General features: G+C 39.1%; 2 protein-coding genes across 2 annotated transcripts; both read right to left on the bottom strand.

Annotated features, from left to right (window-relative positions):
- Positions 1–149: 149 nt before the first annotated feature.
- Positions 150–3,117, bottom strand: LOC134865883 (peptidyl-prolyl cis-trans isomerase FKBP1A-like). Its single transcript, XM_063885687.1, has 4 exons — positions 2,955–3,117; positions 2,812–2,859; positions 1,944–2,056; positions 150–1,010 (listed from the first exon to the last, which is right to left on the bottom strand). The coding sequence occupies exons 1-4, from the start codon at positions 3,100–3,102 to the stop codon at positions 882–884; spliced, it is 438 nt and encodes a 145-aa protein (XP_063741757.1). The 5' UTR covers positions 3,103–3,117; the 3' UTR covers positions 150–881.
- A 1,189-nt stretch (positions 3,118–4,306) lies between these two features.
- Positions 4,307–23,953, bottom strand: si:ch211-106h4.4 (MAM and LDL-receptor class A domain-containing protein 1). The gene is made up of 34 exons (XM_063885684.1): positions 23,856–23,953; positions 23,665–23,755; positions 23,459–23,578; positions 22,122–22,224; positions 21,898–22,048; positions 21,567–21,786; positions 20,573–20,696; positions 20,060–20,189; positions 19,884–19,959; positions 19,097–19,252; positions 18,344–18,469; positions 17,402–17,617; positions 17,190–17,309; positions 16,537–16,698; positions 16,285–16,376; positions 14,998–15,165; positions 14,491–14,679; positions 14,295–14,397; positions 13,554–13,676; positions 13,302–13,401; positions 12,968–13,127; positions 12,131–12,239; positions 11,885–12,028; positions 10,618–10,805; positions 9,624–9,789; positions 8,314–8,532; positions 7,678–7,856; positions 7,076–7,313; positions 6,208–6,367; positions 6,007–6,121; positions 5,420–5,540; positions 4,881–4,983; positions 4,708–4,783; positions 4,307–4,622 (listed from the first exon to the last, which is right to left on the bottom strand). Exons 2-34 carry the CDS (start codon positions 23,750–23,752, stop codon positions 4,521–4,523), a joined length of 4,647 nt encoding a protein of 1,548 aa, XP_063741754.1. The 5' UTR covers positions 23,753–23,755; positions 23,856–23,953; the 3' UTR covers positions 4,307–4,520.
- Between the last annotated feature and the right edge of the window lie 1,433 nt (positions 23,954–25,386).

Raw genomic sequence — 25,386 nt, 5'->3', positions numbered from 1 at the left:
AGAATGCTGTGGGCCATTATCAGTACAATGTCAAACAATTAAACTTGAACATGTGTATTACTTTTATCAGATATACATTGACACATCCGTAGCTTACTGAGATATAACTCTAAACCTTTTTGAAAGAAAAGATCATGGGACAACTCAGATGTTTTCATATTTTTTTAATGCAAGAATGCAATACCCACGGAAAAATCATTTCTAGGGGACACGATAATGAAATGTTAAGCATGACATAACACAAGAACACTTGATAGTGTATAGTTTAAGGGTCATGTTTCAAACTCTAATATGGTCAAAAAGGCAACACGAGGAGGGATGAAAAATGAAGCGTTTCTTAACATTGTGTCAAAGTTTCGAGCCGTCAAATCAATACATCTGATGGAGGGATACATTAATGCAATAAAAAAAATAATAAGCTCTTCATTAAAAGTTCTTTCAAGTGCATTTTTTTAAATTAATCATCATTTCCACTACTTTTTAGACAATATAATATTATACATTTTTTTTATCCTGATTGAGTTTCACTGGTTTAATTCTTATTTATGGCACATGCAAAAAAAACAACACAGTAGTCTTTCTAATCAATTTTCCGTTGTCTTTGCCCGTCATTACATTATGCATGTGATGTGCTTTAAGATTTATCATCCAAATATAAAAATGGAGGCCAAGTGAATACTGGGATTAATACGCATATTCCTCAAAATTACATATTGTCATTCATTACTGCCAACAGTCTAATTTGTCTCGATCATCAAGATATCAAAATTATGTCTACAATGATTAATACAGGTTTATAAATGCTATTGACAGCACCTTTAATCAACAGTTATTTGTGACAGATGTTGGTGGAATAAGTAACTGAAGAGCAACCTTCCACTTCACTTGACACCCAGCAGCTCCACCTCAAAGATGAGAGTGGAATCTCCTGGGATGACGGGTGGGAACCCCTTTTTGCCGTACGCGTAGTCCGACGAGCATGTCAACCGGGCCATCTGGCCGACGCTCATCTGTCAAAGTGAAGAGAGAATTACATTAAAGTTAACAATCTCAATCACTGTTAAAGAGGACCCTTAAGCTCCAAAAACACTGGATTCTAAATTTCCCAAGGTGCAATTCAATTGGTTAAACCCCCTTGAATGAATCACGTACAACTTTCTCACTTTCCCCCCCGCCTATTTTGTTACTTGTGCTCTGGAAAGCCACTACAGCCCAAGAACCGTTAAAACGCCTGTATGCATGTGTAAAATGCATTTGTGACAGCTTGCAAAAAAAGGTTTATGAGCAACTTCAGCTGTTACGAGTCAGAACAGGTCTGCTTAGTGCAACATGAATAGTTAAACCGTGGCACCTGCTGCAGATTACAGGCTGTCACATGCGTAGCCAACTCTGTCTTTTTCTTAGCAAATGTAATGGTCAAAAAGAAGACTGCAAACTGATCGGAGTGCTGAGTGTGTATTTATTAAGGAGATATTTTATCTGGTTAGGTAAAGCAATGGGAGTTAAGTTAAGGGGTTTTACTGTGTACAGATTGTGTCTACTTGCTGGGTAGCTAACACAAGCTAGTTAGCAGTCAGCAGATATCAGGCTGATCGAGAGCAGGAACTATGAGCAGATTTTTCTACTCTCAAATATACTACTGCCGATTTAACCATAGAGTATGTCAGTGGTCGGCTTAGGCAGAACCTTTGGCAATAACAGTTCACAGCTGTATGGAATAAACCATTTCTTGATATGAATAATCATGAATTGCAGGTGGTACAGGTTAATAGCTGTAACTGCCTTGCGAGTGTAGACTTTGACACATTTTGCACTTCAGCATTGTTGTATATGATATTAAAAAAACATCAACCTTCAGTGTTCCCAGTTTGCCTATGCGCCAGTCCCATTACAGGGCTAGCCCAAAAAATGAGGGAAATCTGTGTAATGCTCCTCTGCCTTACCTGAGCTACACCCTCATCCCAGGCACGGATGACTTCCCCTTGTCCAATTTTGAATTTGAAGGGGGAACCTCGGTCCCTGGAGGAGTCAAACTTGTTTCCATTTGTCAGGGTGCCTGTTCACAAATAGGAAAAAACATCTTATTACTTTTTTTCCAAAGCCAAATAAATGTAGGATTTGCTTTAGCTTGAGTTACATTTGCAATTCAGCACCGTTACATTCCCACGCTTTGGTATTCCTACTTTAACTCAAGTACACTATCTGAGTACTTCCTCCACCTCTGGTTTATCAGCTCATTTTACCTACTTTTACAGTTACATATATACACAACATTGTGCAAAACAAACATTTAATAACATCACATTTAACAGAGGAAGAATTTCAACAGGTAAATTAGTATTTAGCATGTGGCTAAACATCCAGCACCGTTAGCTTAACTTAGCTTAATTTAGCCCAGGGAAGGGGAATAAAAGGTAAAGCGATACCGTTAGCGATTTGTAATTCCACTGACTGAACAAATGATATATGAAGTTTTCAATGACCAACATGTGGGCTTCAGGTTAGCATACGTTACCATTAACTGAGCTAGGCTAGGCGTTGGCCCGTTTCCAGTCCTTGTGCTAAGCTAAGCTAAGCTAAGCTAAGCGTGTTCATGCTAATATCCCTATAACTGACAGACATGCAAGCGGCACCGACCCACCGACTCAATCCAAAGCAAGTACGCCATTTCTATGATGTGAAGCTACACTGGTTACTTGATATTTTAATCGACCACAGGTTGATTTGTAAGCGGGATGTATTACCTACTTAAAATAAAACCAGCTGAACAACCTTTGACCGGTCATTTTTTGAATTAACGTTCAATCTTACCAACGTAGTGCACGGACACAGTCTGTCCCTTCTTCGGAAAGGTTTTTCCTGAAATGAAACAACGAAAAAATGGTGGTTTGAAAGAAACCAAGAGCATGTATTTATTTGGTTGGGTAAATGAATAAAAATGCTTAAATTCTTACCGTCTCCTGGTGTAAGGGTTTCTACTTCTACTCCCATTGTTCCTCTTTTCGAGTCGTCTTCCCCCGCACACCAGTTTCTTGCTGGACCAGCCCTCTGTGTTCTGTCACACGCAACGTGATTGGTGCGTTCTCGGTTGGACTGTACCATGTCTGGCGTGGGTGAGATGGCCGCGGCTGTGTTTATGCTTGTTGAAATGCTTGTATGTTGTCTGCTTGCGTATACGTGGTTTTCAGAGCAGGAACAATGTTTGAGGAAGGTGTGTTTGAATCAAAACTTATATAAGGTACCTGGAGCGTTATACTAAGAGAAACAGTGGAACTGGGTTGTCATCTACGTTTGTTTTATTACAGAGACAGTAAATAAAATCGTATTGCATTACAATGAAGACATTCAAACATTGTTTTTGAAAGAATATGCATTTGCCACACATTCAAATTCCTGAAGCCCTATGAAGAAGGTCATTCTTAAAATTGTATAGTAAAAAATCTAATAATTATATACCATAAATCCATAGATTCATTGTATTGTTTAGGTAGTAACAACACACACTTCACTCGATTTGTATTTGCTTTTAATATTTGTGTATGTCAATGTAAAGGCCTTAAATGGTGGTCATCCAAATTAAAAGTAATTACTGTCCCAAATAAAGCCTTTTATTTTGTCAAAATGTGTGAGAAAGTCCTTTCTTTTGGCCAGGCTCTAAACAAAGGGGAATGATTGGCTTCGAGCAGCTGAAGTGTCTGGGTGTTGAGACTTCTGAGCAGGTGTGACAGAAAATTAACACTTTTCCAGATGCTCTATATGAGGTTGAGCTGATTCTCTGTAACTGTGCACATGAAAACAAGAAACCTGAACTTGATTCTGTTGTATTTTGCATGTGGAAAAGACAAATTAATATAATAATTATTTCAGTTTCTTTAGTATGCAAAATCCCAAAATATGAGAGTATAAATATTCAGAGATGTAACATTTAATAATGATATGGCTCCTTTTCTCGCCCGGACCACACCCTTTTTTCGATTTCCACTTTGATCCCAACCACAAATCTGTGTTTTGATACACATATCCTTTTGTGTTGTTATTGTTTTGACTTTTCTGTATCTTTTCTCTTTTTCTTATCTCTTATCTTTTTTTGTGAAATGTGAAAAGGTTAACCTCTATTAGCAAAAAAAGAAAAGAAAAGAAACTAGTAACTAACGATTGAGGGTAGTGGAGTAAAAAGTACACTATGTCCCTATAAAATGTAATTATTAAAAGCAGGCCTGCAGTAAAATGATAGTATAGTTCTGATATTCAACTATACTTCTTACATTTTTTGACTGCCTCTTGCCAAATCACACACAAAAAGCTATGAAATTGAAAATGATGCCAGTTTATTGTATATATGTTTATACAAAACAGAGAATGGTATTTCCAGTTTCAGCAGTAAAGAAAAGAACAGCCTGCTTCACAATGAACAATATAATAACACTAAAAGTATTTTACTCAGGATTTGCTGACTTCTCATAAACTACTAAAATGTCCCTGCTGGTTCAACACATTATAATTGGAGTTATTGATCTGGATTAGGCATCAGATGAAGTCAACGGGGGGTCGGCTTCCTGTGACGAGGGATTATACAGATTGTTATAGAAGGAAAAGTCTGATTGAGATTCATGTTCTGTGCCCTGGAGGAGGAAAAACAAAGTGTTTAATCATCTGCGCTCCTTGAAGGCTGGACAAGATGTTTTATTGATCAATTCTGCTACTTACTTGTATTTTGCAGTCTAAGAGATCAAACCCAGCGTTTTGGTCCGTTTCTTCGTCATTCATAATCATCGGCTGATTCCTGAAACACACAGGCAGAAATGTCCCCTGTCAAAACAGACCAGCATTCTTTAGTATAAAAATGTAAATTATTTATGTATTTATAAACAACTATGTACATTGTGCTAAACTTCCTGTTCTTGTTCAACATTACGAGGAAGATGGAGATGAGGACTCCAGCCAGCAGAGTCAGACCGACAGCCAGACCTGCGGACATCATGTCTGCAGATACACAGACACAACATGAAACACACACACGTTAACCTGCGGCCGAAAGTCTGTAACAAATACCGTATTTGCTCCTCTTTGCCTGATGTTTGCTAAGAACTACAGTGACAAATTGATGGTTATAGCCATTTTTTAAACAATATAAAACTATTCTTTTGTGACATTATGTATTATTAGATGTAGGTTTCAGGTGGAAAACACAGGTCAGGACCTGAGCGCTAGAAACAGGCAGAGAAAAGTATGAACGATGTTTAATGGGATTTACTGACAGTATGAAAATAAATAAAATAACGTAATCAAAAAATTTGGTGTTTTTCTCTTATTTACATTTTTTATTAATTAATGGAAAAATAAAGCTGCAGAACATTAATTTTCATTTCTCTTGCTGAATATATGTAAGTTTAAGAGGGTAATATGAGGGGCACTTTACCATTATTATCATCAGGAGGGCCAATGGGAGGCCCCGAGTAGCAGCCGCCAGGGAGGACGGTGATGTCATCAAGAGCAACGTCCCCTACTGGATTCATCCCCCGCTGATACACAAATACAAACTGCGACCAAGAAATAGTTTAATGTCAAAATACAAATCAGGAAATTCCGCTTACACAAGAGAAAAACAATGATATCATTTTGTTTCGTTATTTATGGGACTTTTATCTAAATCTTTTTTTATGAAATGTTGAAGAAGATTATTTCTGTTAAAGACAAATATTCAAATGAGTTTAGAAGTAAAACTCACAGGCATCTGAAATGTGACGAGATACCACGACTTGATACTGTGAGATCTTAATCTTAAAAATGAACGAGTAAGTGTAGTGGAGTAAAAAGTACATTATTTCCCTCTGAAATATAAATAAACTAGCATAAAAAAATAAAAGCAGGTCTAGATTATATTACAGTTTGTGTATGAACGTAGTTAATAACTTCCCATAACTGGAAAATACCAAAAAGTCAAACCCTGATTTTTCCCATAGTACATGCATTTGTTCTGATAGATGAAAACAAAAACATTATTACCCAGAATGCCTCTTTATGTTTCACAGTCACACTGGCCTCCCTCCACCTGTCTCCCTTGTCTCCTGTCTCAATCCACTTCAGCATCCCTTCTTCGTTGCCACCTGAATGCATTTCTCTATGAGACAGGACAGCACAAGTTAAATCATTTTAGGAGTACAGTATGTTTTATGTTCTTCTCATCAGACGCTTACAGCTGGGTACCTGTCATTTATGTAAACTCTGAGAGTCCCAATGTGGCTGCCATACATGTGGTACCAGAATTTGAGACAGTGCCCTCTATTGGATGGCTGGAAGACGTCGCTGATCAGGAAGGAATTGTCCCCCCACTCGCCGACTGTGTTATCCACATACAGATAAAAACCTGGTGGAAACATGACAAGAAAAAAATTGAAAAAACAGACAGAAAGTAAGGCTTGTATTTATTATATAACCTGATGTAATCAACATCACTTTAACTAGTATTTACAATCTAGAGCCCAAACTTCCAAACTGTAATTTTTACTATTACCACCAGACTGAGCCATTCTCACACATTTCCCCTATGAGACAAATACTACTGTTACTCATATTTCCTGGTTTCCTGCACACAAGATAAAAATGCATTAAAGTGAATGTTGTAGCTAATCATTGACAGATCATAGAATACAAATAAATATAATCCCGCTGGCATTTGGTATTCTATTGACTATTGGTAATTCAATTTGAGGTGGAGCAGTGAATTCCAAAATACAAAAACAACACTCACATTCAGTAAACAAACTGGCATTTAAAGGGTTGATAAGTGCTACTCATAATCAGAAATTCTGTTCATTAGAAGATATGGACTGAAATAATATTGATATATATTTGGGAATATATTGAGGCAGGTCTTTTTTTCTTTTAAGTCTAAGGACATCGAAGCATCTACTAAAAAGTGAGGTGAAAGTGTTCATAAGTTTGCTGGGAAACGATTAACTTTCTACTTCAAAATGCAAACGTGATTTACAATTGAATCAAGATTCCTTAAATTACATCTGGTCACATTTCATCCTTTTTAAACACAGACCCACAGTGGTACAGGATGTCTGACCATGAGTTGAGTTGGTGGTGTGGTCCACACTGGGTCCGGTGTTGGGTTTTGCGGAGGCTCCTTTGCCTCGGAGCCAGTCCCCCTGGTCGACGTCTCCTCCCAGGTTGCTCCAGCTGCACGTGTTGATTTCAAAGTCACAATGTCCCGGAGGAGGACACTGAGCATCCGTCAGATGTACATCATCGAAGGCCATGTCTCCCTCCTGCGTTGGGCCGGCCTTCACACCTTCTACCGCGATCTGAAATGCAAAGCGAGGAACAATGAATCTTCAAAAATTGAAGTATATAGGTCATTTAGGCTTATTACATCAGTCAGGTGTCTCAATTTTAAACAGTTCTAGACTCGAGGCATATACAAAAGGAATGGGAAAATGTTTAAACTCATTCATTTCTTTGTTAAACCAGTAGCATGGGGCGTTAATGTGGCAGTTTACTTAATGTACCCTGTAAGGCTGGCTTTTCAAAATAAACAAATAAAACAAGTCAAATTATGTATTTCAATCTTATATCGGTTTTATGTGAACAGTTTGTGAGATACGAGAAATGTAACAAAAGCTGTCAAGCTAATTTTTCCTCGAATCGTCTCTGATCTTCGTGACTCACCCTAAAAGGCTGCACCCGGGGCAGCAGTGATGCCTGAGCCAACCACCACTTCCGGCCCTGGTCTCCTGTCTGAGAGAAAATCAGAGCTTGCTTCCCGTCTTCGCTCTGCTGGTAAACATTCAGCTCGCCCACTCCTCTGCCGTACATGTGGTACCACAGCTGCACACAGACCCATTTACCTGAAGGAAAACCAGATCAGATAAATGAAAAATGAAAGAAATGTACATCTTTAACTGCCTAAATGTCTAGATATTTGTGAAATACTAAAGTACTTTGCTGAAGGACTTCAGTATTTCCATATTCTGCTACTTTATTCTCAAATCAGAATCAGAACAGAACTCCTTTATTTGTCCCACAGCGGATTTACATACATGAGTGATAGTGATTTAATTATATGACAGTCACAGACCTTTCTCTTTTGAATTCAAATGTTTTGCTATAAGGAATAAAGACACTGTCTGATTAATGAACTAAAAGGCCAGTTTATTGTGCAGGGAGAGGAGATCCTGCACATCCTAAAGTCAAACCCTTCAATCATAACCTATTCAAATGCCTTCAATCAGGTGTTTTCTTTTTAAAACATTCAACTAAATGTTTGGTCCCATGTGGATCATCTCTCCTGTCTGACTGACTCACCTGCAGGGTACAGAGGTGAAGACATTTTGGCAGTCTGTCCCTTGATGTCGCCATCAGAGGAGGACAGGAAGTAATAATGTCCGCTGGGTGAGTTGGTGGTGTGGTCGCTGTCCGGCCCGGTGTTGGGGTTGTGTGTGGAGCCCGTCTGTTTGACCCAGTCAAAGTCATCGTCGCTCTCCTGCTGCCAGCCACAGCTGCCCTCCTCAAAGTCACACACATCTACAAGATATTGTTTTTGAAAGCATTACTAAAGTACATTTTACAAGAAATAAACATTTTTACTTGGAGTTTAGGATTCAGAAATGACTGAAACACTGTGAATGAGACCCAATCTTATAGGGATATTAAACATCTATCCTTTAATTGTATTTGTATGAAGTAGGGATGCAACATTTTATGGAAATCGCAATATGGACGATTATTATATTCTAATCGCAGGGAGCACAATGTTTGTGAAAGGTTGAATACGTGTTCAAATGTGGAGCTACAGACTTATCATTGCCTACAAACTGTTTACTATAGACTTTAAAAATCAAAACTATTCATTATTATAAAAATGATCATTACAAAATGATCAATCCCTCCAATATGTTAAAACTGTTCAGCCTAAGACATGACAAAACATTCATATTGCCCCAGAATGCATCACATACGGCAGTGGTTCCTAACCTATGGTCCGGGCCCCCTAGTGGGTCGCGAAGGCATTGTAAGTGGGCCGCCAAATAATTTGCAAAACATTACTTTTTAATTATATTTTTAAAATATTTTTTTTTCAAAACTTAAATTGAAAGTTGATGGTGTAACATATGTAATTGTTATGTATAGAAAGAAAGCATTTCTCAATTTCTGAATGAAATCGTTATTAATGTGTCTATTGCAGACAGCCCCTCACTTTTTAGTTTCTTGTTTCTGTTTGTTACTAATGGGCAGCTCCTTTTCTAAATGAAATGAAAAGTAATTTGAGAACTTTATTTAGCCTCCGTATTGGTTATGGTTGAATGAGGACGGCGGATTTTTAAAAATTCTTATGTGGGCCCTGAGTCGAAAAAGGTTGGGAACCGCTGACATACAGTAAATAAATATGAGGTACTTCCCTTCCGACTGTAAGCAAGTCTATAAGAGCCGGTGAGGAGGGAAGGATGTTTGAGTGGCTATGATTCAACGGGGGAGGGGAAGGAGTTTTTTGAATTGACTACCTCTTTTCTAGACTCAATCTTTAACACTTTGAATCACCTTAAAGCAAACAAATCACTTGAAACTACAGTGCAATCTTTTTCTGAATTAGTTTCCTCCAGCTTCAGTTTATTTACCAGAGGCAGGACATGGTCCACTGATGAGGGAAATGTCATCGATGGCTATGTCTCCCGCCTCTCCCCCCACCGTAGCCTCGAGAATCACTTGGTGGACTTCCTGCTCGGTCACATGACTCCTCACCAGCTGCCACTCGTCCCCCTGATCTCCTGATTTTTGCCACACCTACAGGAAAGACAGGAGGCTGATTCACTCGTCACAATGAGGATGTGGGGATGTTTTTGCAACACCGGGGCATGCATTGAAACTGTGCAGCTTGCACTCATTATACAATGCATTAATGTCATTGTGCAATCAGGATTTCACAACTACTGTGAAAAGTATAATAACAGAGGGAAAACTCAGTGGGAGTAGTCACCAATATTTCTCAATCAACCTCACAACTGTTCAGTTTGTGAACATCGTAGTAAAGGGAAGTAAAGTGTCCAGACTCCACAAAGTGGCCTCCTCTGACCCTTGTTCTGCTTAAGCTTGTTAAAAGATTAAAAAAACAGTAATTATTATTATTTTAAATAAGTACATTGTGCTATTACTTTGTTGTACTGCTTGTACTACTCTTGCGAAATACTTTTATTGTACTCTGTTTCCTCTTCCACTATTTTTATTTGATTGTTTTACGTCCTATAAAACATTGACTATGTACTGTATATTATGCTGCAGCAGCTTGGGACTTCAATTTCTCATTGCCATATCTACACTGTAGCTACTGTGCACATGCCAATATAAAGCCACGGAAAATATTAAGAGACCACTCCAATTTTTGTGTGTGGAATTCCAAAATAGAGAAAAATTGCCACTAATTTATAGAATACAACGAAAAAAAAAACAAAACATTAAACTCAAAAGACGTACCTAATATAAAACAACAGAAACTGATAATGCTGAATTGGTCCCTTAATTTTTTCCGGGGCTGTATATGGAGAGACTGAAGTGGTAGATTTATAACCAGGAAAAAGGTATGTGGAAAACTTCTATTTTGTGCATTTTATTTACCAATGTTCTCTTCAAGGGATCAGCTGTTTGTAGGAGCACCTTCAAGGAGCCCACAGTAGCTCCGAACATGTGGTACCAAAATGTGAAACAGTATCCTTTATCGCCAGCAGGCGGCAGCAGCAGAGACTTCAGTAGGGCCTTATTCCCCTTCACACTTGGTGCTGAGCTCTGGATGTAAAGGTATTTCCCTGTGAAACAAAAACAGTAATAAAGCCATAACACAAAGAAAGGTTTACCTGTAATTCCTCGTCAAATGTTGTATAAACCAATGAGCTGTGAAGACTAATGAAATAAAAAGAATAAAAAGAAAAGCTTAGAGAACAGGTTTTAGTAAAGTAAAATGTGGCTATTAGAAGTTGTTTTTTAGACGGGGTATTCTTTCATATGAGGAGAGGTTAGGAAAATGACAATTTCCTCCTCTGGAGACAGGAGATGATTGAGATCTACAAAATATATCCTATCATATCATATCAGACAAGCCTGGAATAACGGGTATGAATTAGGATGTAAAAGTGTAAAACAAATTAAAAGTGTTTCTTTGAACAAACCAAAAACCCTTTTTGACACAAAAAGCTTCGAGAGGATTTAGCTTCAGGCTCTTTATAAATAGAGAGTATAAATTCTGATCGACAAAGAGTATTTGATATAATCCTAAAAGCTGATTTGTGATTATTTGGGAAATTATTGTTATTTCCAAAACCAGTATTCTGTGGTATTATTTTGTGGTGCTGGTTGTTTTTTGTAGTGACCAGTATGAGTGTGGTGTAACTGCTGTTGAGAATTATGGAGTCTCTTTTCTGTTATTGTGATGTTTTTTTTCTTGTGACACTTATTTCCCAGTAATGGTCACTTGTGGGCACAGTGACAGTGACCTTTCTTCCATTAGTCTGGTTATAAGGTCTTAATAATTATTCTATTTTATTCATACTTCTATTTTTGGTTTGAACTTTCATGCTTATATAATTATTACTGTTCAGTTGCTGATCTTTGTCATTATATTATATATATATTTGCTTTTACTTATTGTTTTAAGTTGCATGCTTTATTTAGGATTTTAATTGTGCTTACTTATGTTGATTTTTGACCTTTGCACTATCCATTGTGTTCATAGCTGCAGCACATTTAGCTTCATGCTGCAAAGGAACATTTCTCAACACAGGCAAAGCTGTACTTCCTGTACTAAGTGTAACTGACAAGTAATACAAATACTCTCCAGTTATTTGTAGGTTTTAGGAGACTGCCTGTCTAAAAGTGAAATTAAAGCGACCTGTGCTGGTAGTGTGGTCTCCTGCGGGCCCGGTGTTGGGGGTTTCAGTGGGACCCGTCCTGCTGAGCCAGTCCAACTCATCCTCAGCACCCTGAACCCAGACACACAGACCATCTTCGAAAGAGCAGCCACAGGCCGACAGGGCTGTAGAGGGACACATCATTAATTAACTTTCTGCGCTTTTCTAGTTGAGTTGAGTTTTTAAGTTGGGAATCATACCTACAACTCATGTCATGCATTACACACCTGGTGGTTGGTAGGATGTTTCACAGTTTAGAAAAGAGATATCATCCACAGCCACAACGTGATCTCCAGTATCCGTCTGAGTCACTGTATTCATGCTACTGAACCAAACCTGAAAAAGAAATGGTTTCATTCATGCTTTTGAAGGATACGTGTCCTCAACACCAAAGAAAACATACTACACTTGAACACCCTGAACATGGAGATATTTGGGAAAATGTAAAGTAGTTTCTAACATTTACGCAAATTCCTCACCCTCATGCACTGATATTGACATCGCCTACTCTTTCAGTGTTTTGATAATCATTTCCTTTCCTTAGTTTTTTGATTATACACTCACTTGCCAGTTTATTTGGTACACAAGTTGCAAGACAGTCCTAAATATCAATAGGTGTTGAATTGGATAGAGAGGTGATATCCTAATTATTTTTCCCTGTATGGAAGTTGTTGTATCCACAGTGTTTACATACATGTGGGGTTCTACAGGTATATAGGGTAAACAAATGTCTACTCTGCAAAATCAAACCAGTTCCAAATTCCCCGGTTAGTTACTTCAACTTAAACAATTAGTTTTTTTAACAAGTTTTCAGATATGCCATTTTGAGTTAAGCAAACAAAGCATATCCATTGCTTACTTTTGTTAAGGAGAAATACGAAATACACAGATGCAAATAGACAATTCATTAACATAAAAACCTAAATGTGCACTAGTTTGAAGGAAGACTCAGAATGTATTTCTGCCTGTAGTTTCCCACCTGAATATGTGAATTGTCTGTATGCCCCTCTTGTTTGGATTAAAAGATAACTGTGAATCTGTTCGGTGGAAACACAGTCGCCCACCTTATAAGTCTGGGGGTGCAGGCCTACAGGGAGATGCTCTGGGGTCCAATGGGAAACGGTATTGTGACTGCGTGACCATAGCATTGCTTCACTCCCCTCAGCTTGCTGCATAAGCACTCTGAGTGACCCAGCACTCTCTGCGTGGATGTGGAAGTGAAACCTGCGTTGAGGAAAGAAGGAAGGAAGAAGGGGAGAGTGTTGGATTGGGAAGAAGGTTGCGTGGTAGAAAGACCAGTGCGGTGGAGAGCGTTGAGCAATCCATACTTGACATTTTCAACACCAACAAAGAATATATTTTACAGACATTAATGGTGTGGCTATTGATGTCACTTACAGAATCTGGCAGAACGGGGATGAAGAGGGGAGTGGGGGACTCTGGAGTCGGGCTTCCGTCCGTGTGGATCCCTGACTTAAATTCACACTCATGTAGTAGCCTGAGAACAAGGAAAAACACCCTAAATAAATAAAGTAGTCTCTCTAACATGCTGAGTGTAGTTATGATGATTTGAAATGCAGTGTTTTCCCTAAAGGTCTGGTGCTTTTGGTTTTACTTATATAAAATATTTCAAGCCGTTAATAAGGTCACCTGTGTCTGTAGTGTGATCAGTTGGTGGCTCAGTGTTGTTACTGGCTTTCTGTCTGTGCCACAAAATCTGTCCTTCACTGGTGTCAGTCCATTGGCATTGGTCGCTCTCAAATGTGCACCCACCTAAAAGTCATAGACAGGGCATGAGTAATACTGCTGGGAAAAAAGGGAGGTGAAAACTGGTTCATGATTCACATATTTTTGAAAACTTTTGTAACATTTTGTGCTGCAGTTTATTGCTAACGTTATATATGCTGATCTTCAACCAAAGCTTGGCCTTGTGGTAGAAAAAGTTTGACCTTTATTCAAGTGAACCAATACAGTCCGTTTTCTTTAAATGTCATAATTTGGTTTTACATTAAAAACAAGGCAAATCAGCTGTCATTATGTGTATTTTAGAGGTGTGTTTTGATTGGGGTTACATACGCATCATGTAGATAAAGTTCTAAAAAATACATATATTAAAAACAAAACTTAAACAACTTTTTTCAGTTTCCTAAACCTTGTCTTATTGTGCATTATATCCAGCATGAACACATATTCTCAATGAAGATCACATGACAAATTGTATGTATACTCATTGTGAGCCACATGCTCAAATGTTTTCTGCTCACTAAAACACCCTGATTTAAGCAGCCTGCTAATGGATCTGGGAAAGATGTCATTTGTTTTTTGTCAGATATTGTATTCTGCAAACAAAACGGTAGAAGCATTTGTCTGTAAATGCAACAGATAGCTCACCACAGCCATCCTCGTCCTCCCCCTGCGGGCAGTCTGCATGATAATCACACTTTAAAGTAGCCAGGATACACACATCTGACCGCCAACAGAAAAACTCATTATCCTGGATCACAAAGAAAGAAAACAGCTCTGGATTATATTCAACAGGACTACAGTTTTATGTTTCACAATAGCAGCTGATTATTCCAAGTATTACCGGACAGGGGAGCGTTGGTGCAGTTGAGGGGGAGGTTGGTGGTGTCGGTGTGTTAGAGGGTGTAGGTGGGACAGATGTTTCAGGCAGTTTGTTGTTGTCTGGGTCAAATTCACACTCCCTCGAGAAAGAGATGTCATCCAGAGCAACCATCCCCCTGATCCCATCACCTCGCTCATATCTGAAGACAAGCTGAAAAGGAGTGGAGGAGACACTCGTTATTTGGATTTTAAGACTCTGTGGATCTTAGAGGAGCTCAAATATATTGATATTGATATATAAGTGAACTTAGAACCCATCTTTTTGGTCTGGCTTTAAGTTAAATGTTCAATAGTTTTGTGCTATAATTATTCTGTAAATCCAAATAATTTCTCTCTTTCAATCATCAACAACAGCTTTAAAACAATCCTCCTCTTGTATTTGTGTTCTCATATGAGAGAGATGAATCCAAAAAATGTTTCATAAAGGAGGCCTTGGCTGTCATTTACTGAATTGTGTGTCTCTACTGACCTTGCTGATAACCAAAGAGGAGAACGTGACCCCTGCTCTCTGCCAGCTGTAGCTCTGGGAGTTCTCTCTGAGCCACAACACAGTGTCGTCACTCCCAGACCGAAGTGTGCGGTACTGGGCTGTCAGTCTGCCTGCAGCGTCGTCCAGGCTGTAGAAGAAGAATCTCACCTGCATGGATACAGCAAGAGACCTCACAGTGAGCAGACGTACATGACAAAGGTCATGCTGTGCTTGACAAACAATAAATCCATTACTTTGATCTAAATGATCTTAATAGTCTTTTAAACTGGGATTAACCTTCCGGAGTGGTTAATAATTTACTTTAGATCCGGAATAACCATTAGATAATAAAAGATATGCACACTCTGCAGATACAGACACTGCCAGACAATGGAGGGTGGTCTTTTCTCATCTTTTTAAAGAAAATCCTACTCAATAGGTCATTTTAATTAGATCTATCATCAGGTTTAAAATCCAATAGTTTAGTTTATGACTAAATATCTGTAAAGCCTATGCAAATCCAATCAGCCTTAGGTGTAATTGGTGTGCTAGTTAGAAAATGTTAGCATTCTAACAAGCTAAACATCATACTCTATATAGACAAAAATATTGGGACACTCTAGTATATGGCGGTTGTTTTTCTGGGGTTGGCCCCTTAGCTCCAGTGAAGGGTATTCTTAATGCTTGATGCTTCATCTTACCAAGTCATTCTGGACAATTCTGTGCTTCCAATTTGTGGAAATATTTTGGGGAAGGCCCTTTTCTGTTCCAGCATGACTGTGCCCCAGTGCACAAAGCAAGGTCCATAAAGGCGATGTTGGATGAGTTTGGTGTGGAATAACTTGCCTGGCGCGCACAGAGCCCTGACCTCAACCCCACTGAACACCTTCGGGATGAACTAGAACGGAGATTGCGAGCCAGGCCCTCTCGTCCAACATCAGTGTCTGACCTCATAAATGCTCTTCTGGTTGAATGGGCAAAAATTCCCACAGACATACTCCAAAATCTTGTAGAAAGCCTTCCCAGAAGAGTGGAAGCTGTTTCAGCTGCAAAGGGGGGACCAATTTCATATTAATGCCTAAGAATTTGGCATTTGGGTGTAATGTGTAGGTGTCCCAATACTTTTGTCTATATGGTGTACCTGCTACTTGTTGGCATGCTTTAAAAAAAACGTTTTTAGTATTTCTATTAACTTTATGACTACATCCATATGCATTTTCCTCAGCCGACTTACACTATAGTCACCTGTTTCATCATAAAGTCCTACATGCCTCTATGAATACTCACAGTGCAGTTAGAGCTGGGTCGTAAAGTTGTGGAGAGAATCTCTGACGTCTGACCCTTATCAGTCAGCTCAGTGGCAGGCATGACATAGTAACCTGTATAATGATGAAATAAGAAAACACCATTCAAAGTTAAAGTATATCATTACTTACAGTAGTTAACTGAATAAATGACTGGTTGACAATTTAGCGAGTTACTTAGAGTCAACACCCCATGAGTGTTACCCTTATGGCAGCAGTTCAGAGAGTGTAATACCTGCATCAGAGTTTTGGGTGTGATCTCTGGGGGGCCCGTGCATGGGCCAGGCTTCCTGTCCTTTGTGATGCGTCCACTCAGCTCCAGCCGTGTCCACGTCACTTTGCTCCCAGAAACACAGGCCTTGTTCAAAGCTGCAGCGCTCCTCAACACCTTGTTGCTCTACATTTGAAATATTTTCAGGTAAAAGGGAGTGGGAGGTAGACAAGTGAATGTGTAGGGCTTGTTCTTATTGATTAATCGATTATTTTGTATCTCTAAAAATCATCAGAAAAAAGCGGAAAATGCAGGGAAGGTGACATCTTTAAGTTTCTTGTTAAGTACGACCCAAGATATTCAATTATTTTTGAAATAAGGTTAGGAAAAGCAGCACACTTCTCAGATTTGAGAAGCTGAAACCAGAAGACGTTGGTCATATTTGGTAAAAAATAAATAATATAAACTATTATAAAAACAGCTTCCAATAAATGTTCTGTCCATCCGTTGATTGCCTAATTATTGCAGATCTATGATTGCGTAAACACATTTGTATACATTTTGCTGCACTTGCACATTCATTCATATCTCTAACACAGCAGGAACTAAACTCTTAAATGTCTAACGGATATTACGAATCGTATTTTTTAACCTTTAAAACATTTGTGATGTCTCACCACAGTTGTTCTCGTCAGACCGGTCCCCACAGTCATCGCTGAAGTCACACACTTGGTTGAGCTCGACACACACACTGTTGTTGCACGTAAACATGTTCTCTGGACACGAGGGCTGGGGCTCTGAGAAAACCAAACGTATTTCATGGATCCGGTTGAAAAGAAAAGAAGTCATCTAAAATAAAGTGTGTGTACCGGTACAGCTGATGGCTTACCAGGCAGGGAGCAGTTGGTGAAATCTATGTCATCAATGGCCGTGTGTCCAGGCCTGTTGAAGGTCCTCGAGGCTTCAAACAGGATAGTGAAGTCCGCCGGGATTCGACCAACCGTTACCTCACCGTACTGCCACACATCTGCATGGTTACCAGACATCCACCACAGTGCGGTGGTCCTGGAGCCGTCCTTCAACAGTACCTTCAGCTCCTCCATATCTGTAACAATGAGAAGAGTTAAAATTACTATGAGGAGAATGATAGCCAGCAAAGGGTAGAAATATACTTTTGTGGTCGGTTAAAGAACAGCAAATAATTGCGAAAGAACCAAAGAGAGTTAAAATAGAGAGTTTTAGAGCACATGTGAAAGAGTCAACCTGGTGATTTCAAAGGACTCAGAACTGGTCCTGAATTGGCCCCCTTCCTCATAGACTGTTGGTTTAATATGTCTATTTTATCAAGAAATACAAAGCGTGATATGGTGTGTTTGATATCAATAATATACACGGTTAACTAGCTGTTAGCTTATGCTTTAGCCAACGCTTTTTGAATGTGGCTAACGCTGTTGAACAAAGCAGGCACTGCAAAGTTTTGTGTAATACTGAGTGTGATGACCAACAGGCACTAGGCATTCAACAGTAGTATATATAAAGTTAAGAAATAAAGAAAGTAAACTCATTATGACTATACTTTGGCTTCATGTAGCAAGTTTTGACTGCCAAGACTGACTTAAGGTATGGTAACTCTTGCGAGGCTATGCATCTTGCAGAACAGCTGTGTCTTAAAAAAGAAAAAACTGCATATTGGTAGAAAAGAGTTGTGTCCTTCTATCACCTGCTCCCAAAAGAAAAGCAGTTGCTAGTCAGGAGAGTGCACTGCCTGCTGTCCACAGGGGAAGCCACAATCAAATAGTTCCATGTAGTTTATTTTAAAGACGACACATACCCTCCCCAAACATGTTGTAGTAGAAGCGTAGTGTGCAGGTGGCACTGGCCTGTTCCATGGTGGCACTCTGCACAGCAGCAGGGGTCATTTCAGACCCACGGTCCGACTCCACGGCCATGTACCAACCTGGAATAAACAGATAAGAACCCAAAGGGTTTTATTATAGAATAATCTTTCCACACACAGTCAGCAGCAGTCTGTTTAAATTGAGTTTTGTTTACAATGCAGGAAGTCTTTAGATGTTCAATGCTGTTGCTCCTTTTCAGGGGACTGATTATATATTGTTGCCCTTCTTTATTGTCTTTTCAGAGGGTTAATTTTTTTAAGGTGTGAAAGCAGTGGACCTAACAGCATTATCCAGAAATCAAAAACAAATCCAGTATATTTCATTTATCCTTTGCATTAAAATCAAGGAATCCAAGCCAGAACACAAACAGGATGGGGATGTAGAAGCTGTGGCAAAACCTAAAGCTGACATGTGACCATAAATATTGAAAAAGAGGAAACATTTTACGCTTATTCAGCCTTTTTTCACCATTGTTAAAAAACCAAAAGATATTTCTAAGAAATGTATGATAAAAAAACAAAGCAAACGATCTCTATGAGTAAGAGTGACGGCTAACCTCAATGAATGGAGATCCAGAGCATCAGCATTTTTTAACCCCCTTGCTCTGACTTTTATTGATCCTACTCACTTTAAAACTAAGTATGGATTACCTAAAGGCGGTATGAGAGGTGTAACTGTTAGCTTACCCAGTTCAGTCCCCACTGTGTTGTCCACAGAGGGTCCAGTGTTCCCAGTAGCATTCCTTCTTCTCATCCACTGACACTGGCCTGCACTGATGTCCTCCCAGCCACATGTGCCGTTTTCAAACGAGCAACCCACAAATCCCAAACCTGTTTCATTCACTAAGTGAAAAGACGACATTTTATTATTTATTATTCATTATCATCAGACATATTTCATTTACAAACTTCAACAGTGCAATCCTTCTTGCATAAAGAATATATTAAGATGAATATAATTCTCCCGCCCCGCTCCCCTACATTCAAGATAACTGTGGAGGTAACAAAAACAAGGATTTATTCATCGCTTTTGTGCCCAACTAGTGGATCCTGACATATCAAGCATGGAATTATTGCAGTCTCAAGATGCTCCTGATTTAAGTACATGTTTAAACCACAGCAAAGGCCCAAAATGTTACCCGAAACAGACTAGGCACATTTTTTATTTAGCCAAGCTGCTTGACAGGAACGCCTTTTCTACCTAAGCAGCTGTTGAAAATGTGTGGTCCCGGTCACTAAAGAGAATGTGTAGGGAGCAGTCAATGACAGAATAAATTAAATAGGTTTTTCAGAAATGGTCAGTCACCGCAACCACGACAACTCCTTGCCCTTACAGTCATTAATGTGGACAGAGAGGATTAGGCTGATGGATCCAGTAACACAAGATTAGCCACTGACACGCTGATATGCACCTTCTAAAATTACTTCTGGTGTATATAGGAGATATTGAAATTAAAAAAAGCAATATCAGTACCTTGACAAAGGCCTGGTGTGACAGTGATGTCATCGATGGCGATAAATCCTCTGTTAGTCTCTGCTTCGATCAGCAGCTGATCATGGGGTCGTGGAGAGAAGCAGTGAAAATATTTGCTTAAATATCCCGTCATTCTCTAATTGATATTTTTGTGTATACAGCCTCTGTTATATTACCTGGAATGGTTTGTTCCTTTCTACAGATTGAAAGAACTTGGTCCAGCCGTGTCCGCTGCTGTTACTGTTGAACATCAGTTTCTCCTCCGATGGCCCTGAACGTTTGAACACCTTCAACGTCCCCGAGGCACTGACAAACAACAGACATGTTATTATGTGACATCTGAAAACAGCGGAAGTTGATTCATTTTCTACTTTAATTTGGTGTACTTTGACTTGCTATATTCAATGTGGATCCTATTTTCAGTTTGTTGATGGCTCAAACCTTTTCTTTGTTCAAAGTTGACATCAGGGCTTTTGCATACAACTCTCACATTGTGTAAAGAGTGAACTCTGTCACAGAATCTTTTTTGTCTTGCACAAATTGGCGGAGGCAGGTGATTCATGTCTAAATGACATTTGTGCTAACTTTCTGAGGAAGTTGATGAGGAAACTAAACAGGATGAAGTGCATCCTCCACATTGTCACAAACTGTACGGTGTGAAAGGTCGTGGTTTGGCATGCTGTGCTGACCTGCTGTCCATATGGTACCATAAGGTGAGACAGGAGGCGCTGTCTCTAGGTTGGATCCACTCTGACAAAACCTGCGATACACTGCTGTGGCTTTGGTGCAGTGAAGAGCTCAACAAGAACTGACCTAAATGCAAACATAAGAATGAAACAATACATTAAAATATAAAAGTGCAATCGTAGAGATTTGTTTTGCTTCATAACTTCATGATTGCATTGTCATTTAAATGTGCACACATAGGGAATCATTTCCAGAGCAAGCCATCATCTATGAACGCTACACATTATGTTTGGCCGTTGGAACTCTAAATGCATCAGGATAAATGTTAGAAAGATAAAGCGTTTTAATGATTTTGTAGCCTTCTCCTTTTAAAGTTGCTTTTATAGATCAGACATAGGGATATCATTTGTTGGGCAGGATGGATGTAATGTCAGCAACAGGACAAAAGTCAGAGATGGAAAAAGAAGTTAATAAGTAACAGACAGTTTAACAGCTGCTCACGTTGCGAAAAATCAATCATTGATTGCAACATTGCTAGTTGATGACTTAATTAGTCATCTAACTGTCAAATGAACAAAGGTTAACTCTTCTGCAGAATATACCGTGATTTCTACTGCAGTTGCCTGTCCATATATCATTCATTATTTAAAAGTGGCAATAGACAAGTTAGGGTTCTTTTCTTTTTGCTTGGTAGAGACCACAGCATTTCCCCCAAAGCTTTATAAACAATACAGTCCTACGTTTCCAATCCTTCACCATTTCCTCTATCTTTGGATAGCTACCAATAGCTAACAAAGAGAAATAGCGATTTTTTGTTTGGTTGTGCAAAGGTTGACAGAAATGCGTGGTGAATGATTTATGGGAACCAATTTAAACTCAGATTGTGTTATTGTTCTACAGACATTACACTGTGCACTCAACATCTACTTCCCAATGATGAGTTAAAGCACAAAAGAACCTTGACTATTCCAGTTTAAGTTCCATCAAAGTTCGTACCCTGTGGGGTCTGAGTGGTGTGGTCTGCCGGCGGACCCTGGGAGCCTCCACGTGCCATAACCCAGTCATGTCCATCGTCTTTGGGGATGTTGACCCAGGTGCACTGTCCGGACTCAAAGTCGCAGCTTCCTGGAGGACTGCAGGCCCCGTCCCTCACAGAAACATCATCTAACTTCACTGTAGCGATTGTGCCTGGCGTATGATCTGCCTTAAACACCACCTGGTGAAGGACAAGAACTGTTATAGGAAGCAGACCAACAGGAGACAGGAGAAACACAGTTTTATTGGCAGTAAGTGTGGGAAAAGAGAACATTTAAAAAAGGCTGCCTACACGGAATTTTGCAGGGGAGGACACAGTGACCTCTGCCATCTCCCAGCCTACAGAGGGCGCTCCGGATCGTTGCCAAAGTGCATCCTCCAGCTCTCCGCTGCGCATCAAATGCACGCTAAGGATGTTATCAGACCCTGCAGGTATCTCGTACCTGAACAAGTACAGCAAACATTAAAATCTGCATCAGAAAATAGTGTACAAATGTAAGGCAGCACTGCACTCACCAGAAGCGAACACATTTTTCTGGAGCTGAAGGAAACTCAGGTGTGAGCAGCTGAGCTTCTTCAGACTGTGTAGAGTTGGATGTCATCACAGTCACGTAGAAACCTTACACAAAGAGACAGGTCAAGTATTTACATAGTACAAATAGTAATCCTTTAAACCAGGGATGTCTGAACTGTTTTCCCTGAGGGCCACATAAAGAAAAACATACGAAGGGCCGGGCCCCTTACTAGAGGTGAGATATTTTGCCTCATAAGTTAAGTTATAAGTTGGCAAAATCAATCAAATGTACGTAAATTATTCTTGATACTTGAATAAGCTTTAAAAACATTTCAGCTCTCCATAGGGGTTCATTTATTTAGTTGGCAGCCCAGTCCTTTAAACAGAAGCTTCAGATTGAATATAATAAGGGGAAATATGAAGGGTATATTTCAAGGTTGTTATGTAAATAAGTTATTGGGATTTCTTTTATCAACTATGATTTGTTTGAAACATTTTTCAACTTTAATTGACTGAATTTATTTGAAAGTTGGTCTTAACACATGGATACTACTGTGAAATATATTATTTTTACATATTTAAGAAGTACAATATAAGAAAAACACAAGTTTCAGGTGTGGGCCATATTCCATTATACTTTTAGTATTTGCTGAGGGCCGATTAAAAGTGGGCCGCGGCCGCATTTGGCCCCTGGGACACCCCTGCTTTAAACTATCAAAATGTGATTATGACTTAATCATTTAATCTCCAGATCTCAAATAGTTCTAACTAGCAAGTATTTGTCCTAATATCACAGGACAAAATTCCTTTATACTTCATCGTCTATCCACAAAGTCTGATTTGCTTTCAGCTAAATGCTAACGTCTGCATGCTAACATGAAGTTATAGTAGATTTTTAAGTTCATCCTCTTATTTTAGCGATTTAGCATGCTACAATTCGAGCAAGGCTAGTGGGAAAGTTGTTAGTTTGAATTATTCTTAAAGGTTTTGAGATATAATTTACTTTGGACGAGACAAAATCCAACAACAGTGCGCTCTAAAGAGCTAGCATCTTACGTGGCAATTTATACTTTTTGTTTTATAGCTTTTACCAAAAACGTAGCAGAAGAAGTTTCTTCCTACGGTTTCCATTGTTGTTTATCATCTTGCTTCCACTCAAAGTTATACTTCAACTGATAATGTGGGTCCTGATTCCCAGATTTGCAACAGTCGCTCAAACAGATAACAACTTCACAATATTGTCTGATTTATTTTTTGATTAATTAAGCATTAAAACCATCATCTAGATGATTGCACTGCTCTTAAAAGGCATAATTTGAGCATGAAGGTTTGTACTTACCATTTTCAGTTCCATAGGTGTGATCCACATGATTTGTTGTCCCTCTTTTGCGAACCCATTTACCCTTGAGACTGACTTTGTTCTCAAAGTCACACCAATTTGAATCAAAGCCGCATAAATCTGAAAGGGGGAAAGAAGTTATAGTCTATATAATCTATATTTGTTTTTCTGCGAACATAAAGCAATGGCAGTTTGTGAATACACACTCTGATTACTGCAGACCCCCTCCCTCACTGTAATGTCATCAATGGCAATGAATCCTTGACTGTTGGTGTTTCTTTGTCCTCTGAACATCACCTGTAGATGAAGGAGACAAACTTACAGCATTTAAAATGTTGATACCAGCATAAAAAAATACAAAAAACAAGTAAGAATATGTGGCCAAGTTCAATTTTACCCTTTTTGTATTTCCATGTTGACGGTTACTTGTGCGTTAATCCACTCTGAGTTCTGGGTTCCTCGACGAGTCCAGGCCAACAGTTCAGAAGAAGATGTCTAAAACAAAGCAAGCTATTATTCCTTTAAAATGATCAGTGGCTGTAACAGACGGTTTAAAGTACTAACAATGGTACATACTGTCTCAACCAGCAGGTCCAGGGTGGACACTGAAGGCCCGAGCATGAAGAACCAGAATCCAACACAGAAATGTGATGAAACACCGACGACAGGAACAGAGATGTCTGCTCTCTCCCCGTTCTTAGATCCAGATCCATTCAGCAGTAAGAAGAAACCTTGGTGGACATATAAACACGGGGAGGACTGCCAAACTGTGAGGACACTGAATACTGCAGCATGGTACTACATCAGAGTTATTTTGTCCATTTTATCATTGACAAGGAAGTGCAGCTTTTCCTCTTCAAAAAAATGTGCTTTATATATATGATATACAAATAAAAACAAAGCAGGATTAAAGATCTCTGTTTTTATATTACCATTGCAGTGGATGTTTGTAGCAGTTGTCCCTCTAAGTCTGTTTAATATATGGTTTTCTATGCCAGCATTAGATTGCTGTATTATGTGTTTTATTTCCCTGAAAGTCTAACCAGGAACAAGGACTGCAAATAAACGTAACTTCCAAAACGTGTCCGGCGTTTAGTTTGAATCAAATAAACTCATAAAATGAAAATAGTAGTAAAAAATATGCGTTAATCTGAATGATGTGAAATGGTTATATAGGGCTACAACTATCTGAAATGTCATACTGATTTCAATGAAATGTCTTCAATTTGCTTAAGTTGCCTATTAATTATTTCTTGGGTATGTTTCTCCACAGTCACAGCGTCTCTTCCTTGGACAATGACGTTGACTCAACACAAACAGTGCAATGGTTCACAGACTGATCTGTTTTACACCTTCTCCTTCGTTACATGTGTTTTCAGGTATGGTTCCTTTGGTGATTATTTTTTTCAAAATTCAATACCTAGCTCATTTTCAAGAGTGTGATCATACTGAGGTCCATCCCATGGCAGGTGCGCTTGAAGTCCGCTACTGAGGGGCCAGTTCAGATCGTCATTGACCTCCTGGACCCAACTACATAGACCTGTTTAAAAAAATACTTTTTTACTACTTTAAATACTTCACTTGTAATGATGGATAATGAGTAAACAATAGAATATTTGATTAAAGTATGCAAATATCAAAATGGCCTCAAGTAAAACTCAAACGCAATAGAGAGATCACATGAACACATTTAGTATTACAAATAAGAAGATTCACCGCGTCTTCATCTCGGTCACCTTGTTCAAAAGTGCAGTCCATGGCGGAGGCAGGAGCAACGGTTGTCGTAGTAGCAGGGTATGGAGTGGTCGTAGGGAAAGTGTCGTCACAAAATTGTCCCCTGATGATGTGGACATCGTCAAGCGCGAAGCCCCCGTCCCATGATTTGGGACAACTGGCTTGTAAAATAATCTGTGATGAAGAATGACAGT

Source organism: Eleginops maclovinus, chromosome 6, assembly GCF_036324505.1.
Source record: "Eleginops maclovinus isolate JMC-PN-2008 ecotype Puerto Natales chromosome 6, JC_Emac_rtc_rv5, whole genome shotgun sequence".
NCBI lineage: Eukaryota > Metazoa > Chordata > Actinopteri > Perciformes > Eleginopidae > Eleginops > Eleginops maclovinus.
The sequence above is the reverse complement of the archived record's forward strand: the minus strand, read 5'-3'. Positions and strand labels throughout refer to the sequence as shown.

Excerpts from the sequence above, each read along its gene's own strand:
- LOC134865883 (XM_063885687.1), bottom strand. The coding sequence starts at position 3,102 with ATGGTACAGTCCAACCGAGAACGCACCAATCACGTTGCGTGTGACAGA. Across the intron at positions 2,860-2,954 it reads AACCCTTACACCAGGAGACG|GAAAAACCTTTCCGAAGAAG; the intron begins GTAAGAATTTAA and ends GTTTCATTTCAG. Across the intron at positions 1,011-1,943 it reads GGGATGAGGGTGTAGCTCAG|ATGAGCGTCGGCCAGATGGC; the intron begins GTAAGGCAGAGG and ends TCACTTTGACAG.
- si:ch211-106h4.4 (XM_063885684.1), bottom strand. The coding sequence starts at position 23,752 with ATGTTCAGAGGACAAAGAAACACCAACAGTCAAGGATTCATTGCCATT. Across the intron at positions 22,225-23,458 it reads CACCTATGGAACTGAAAATG|GTTTCTACGTGACTGTGATG; the intron begins GTAAGTACAAAC and ends TCTTTGTGTAAG. Across the intron at positions 12,029-12,130 it reads AACATCCTACCAACCACCAG|CCCTGTCGGCCTGTGGCTGC; the intron begins GTGTGTAATGCA and ends GTCCCTCTACAG.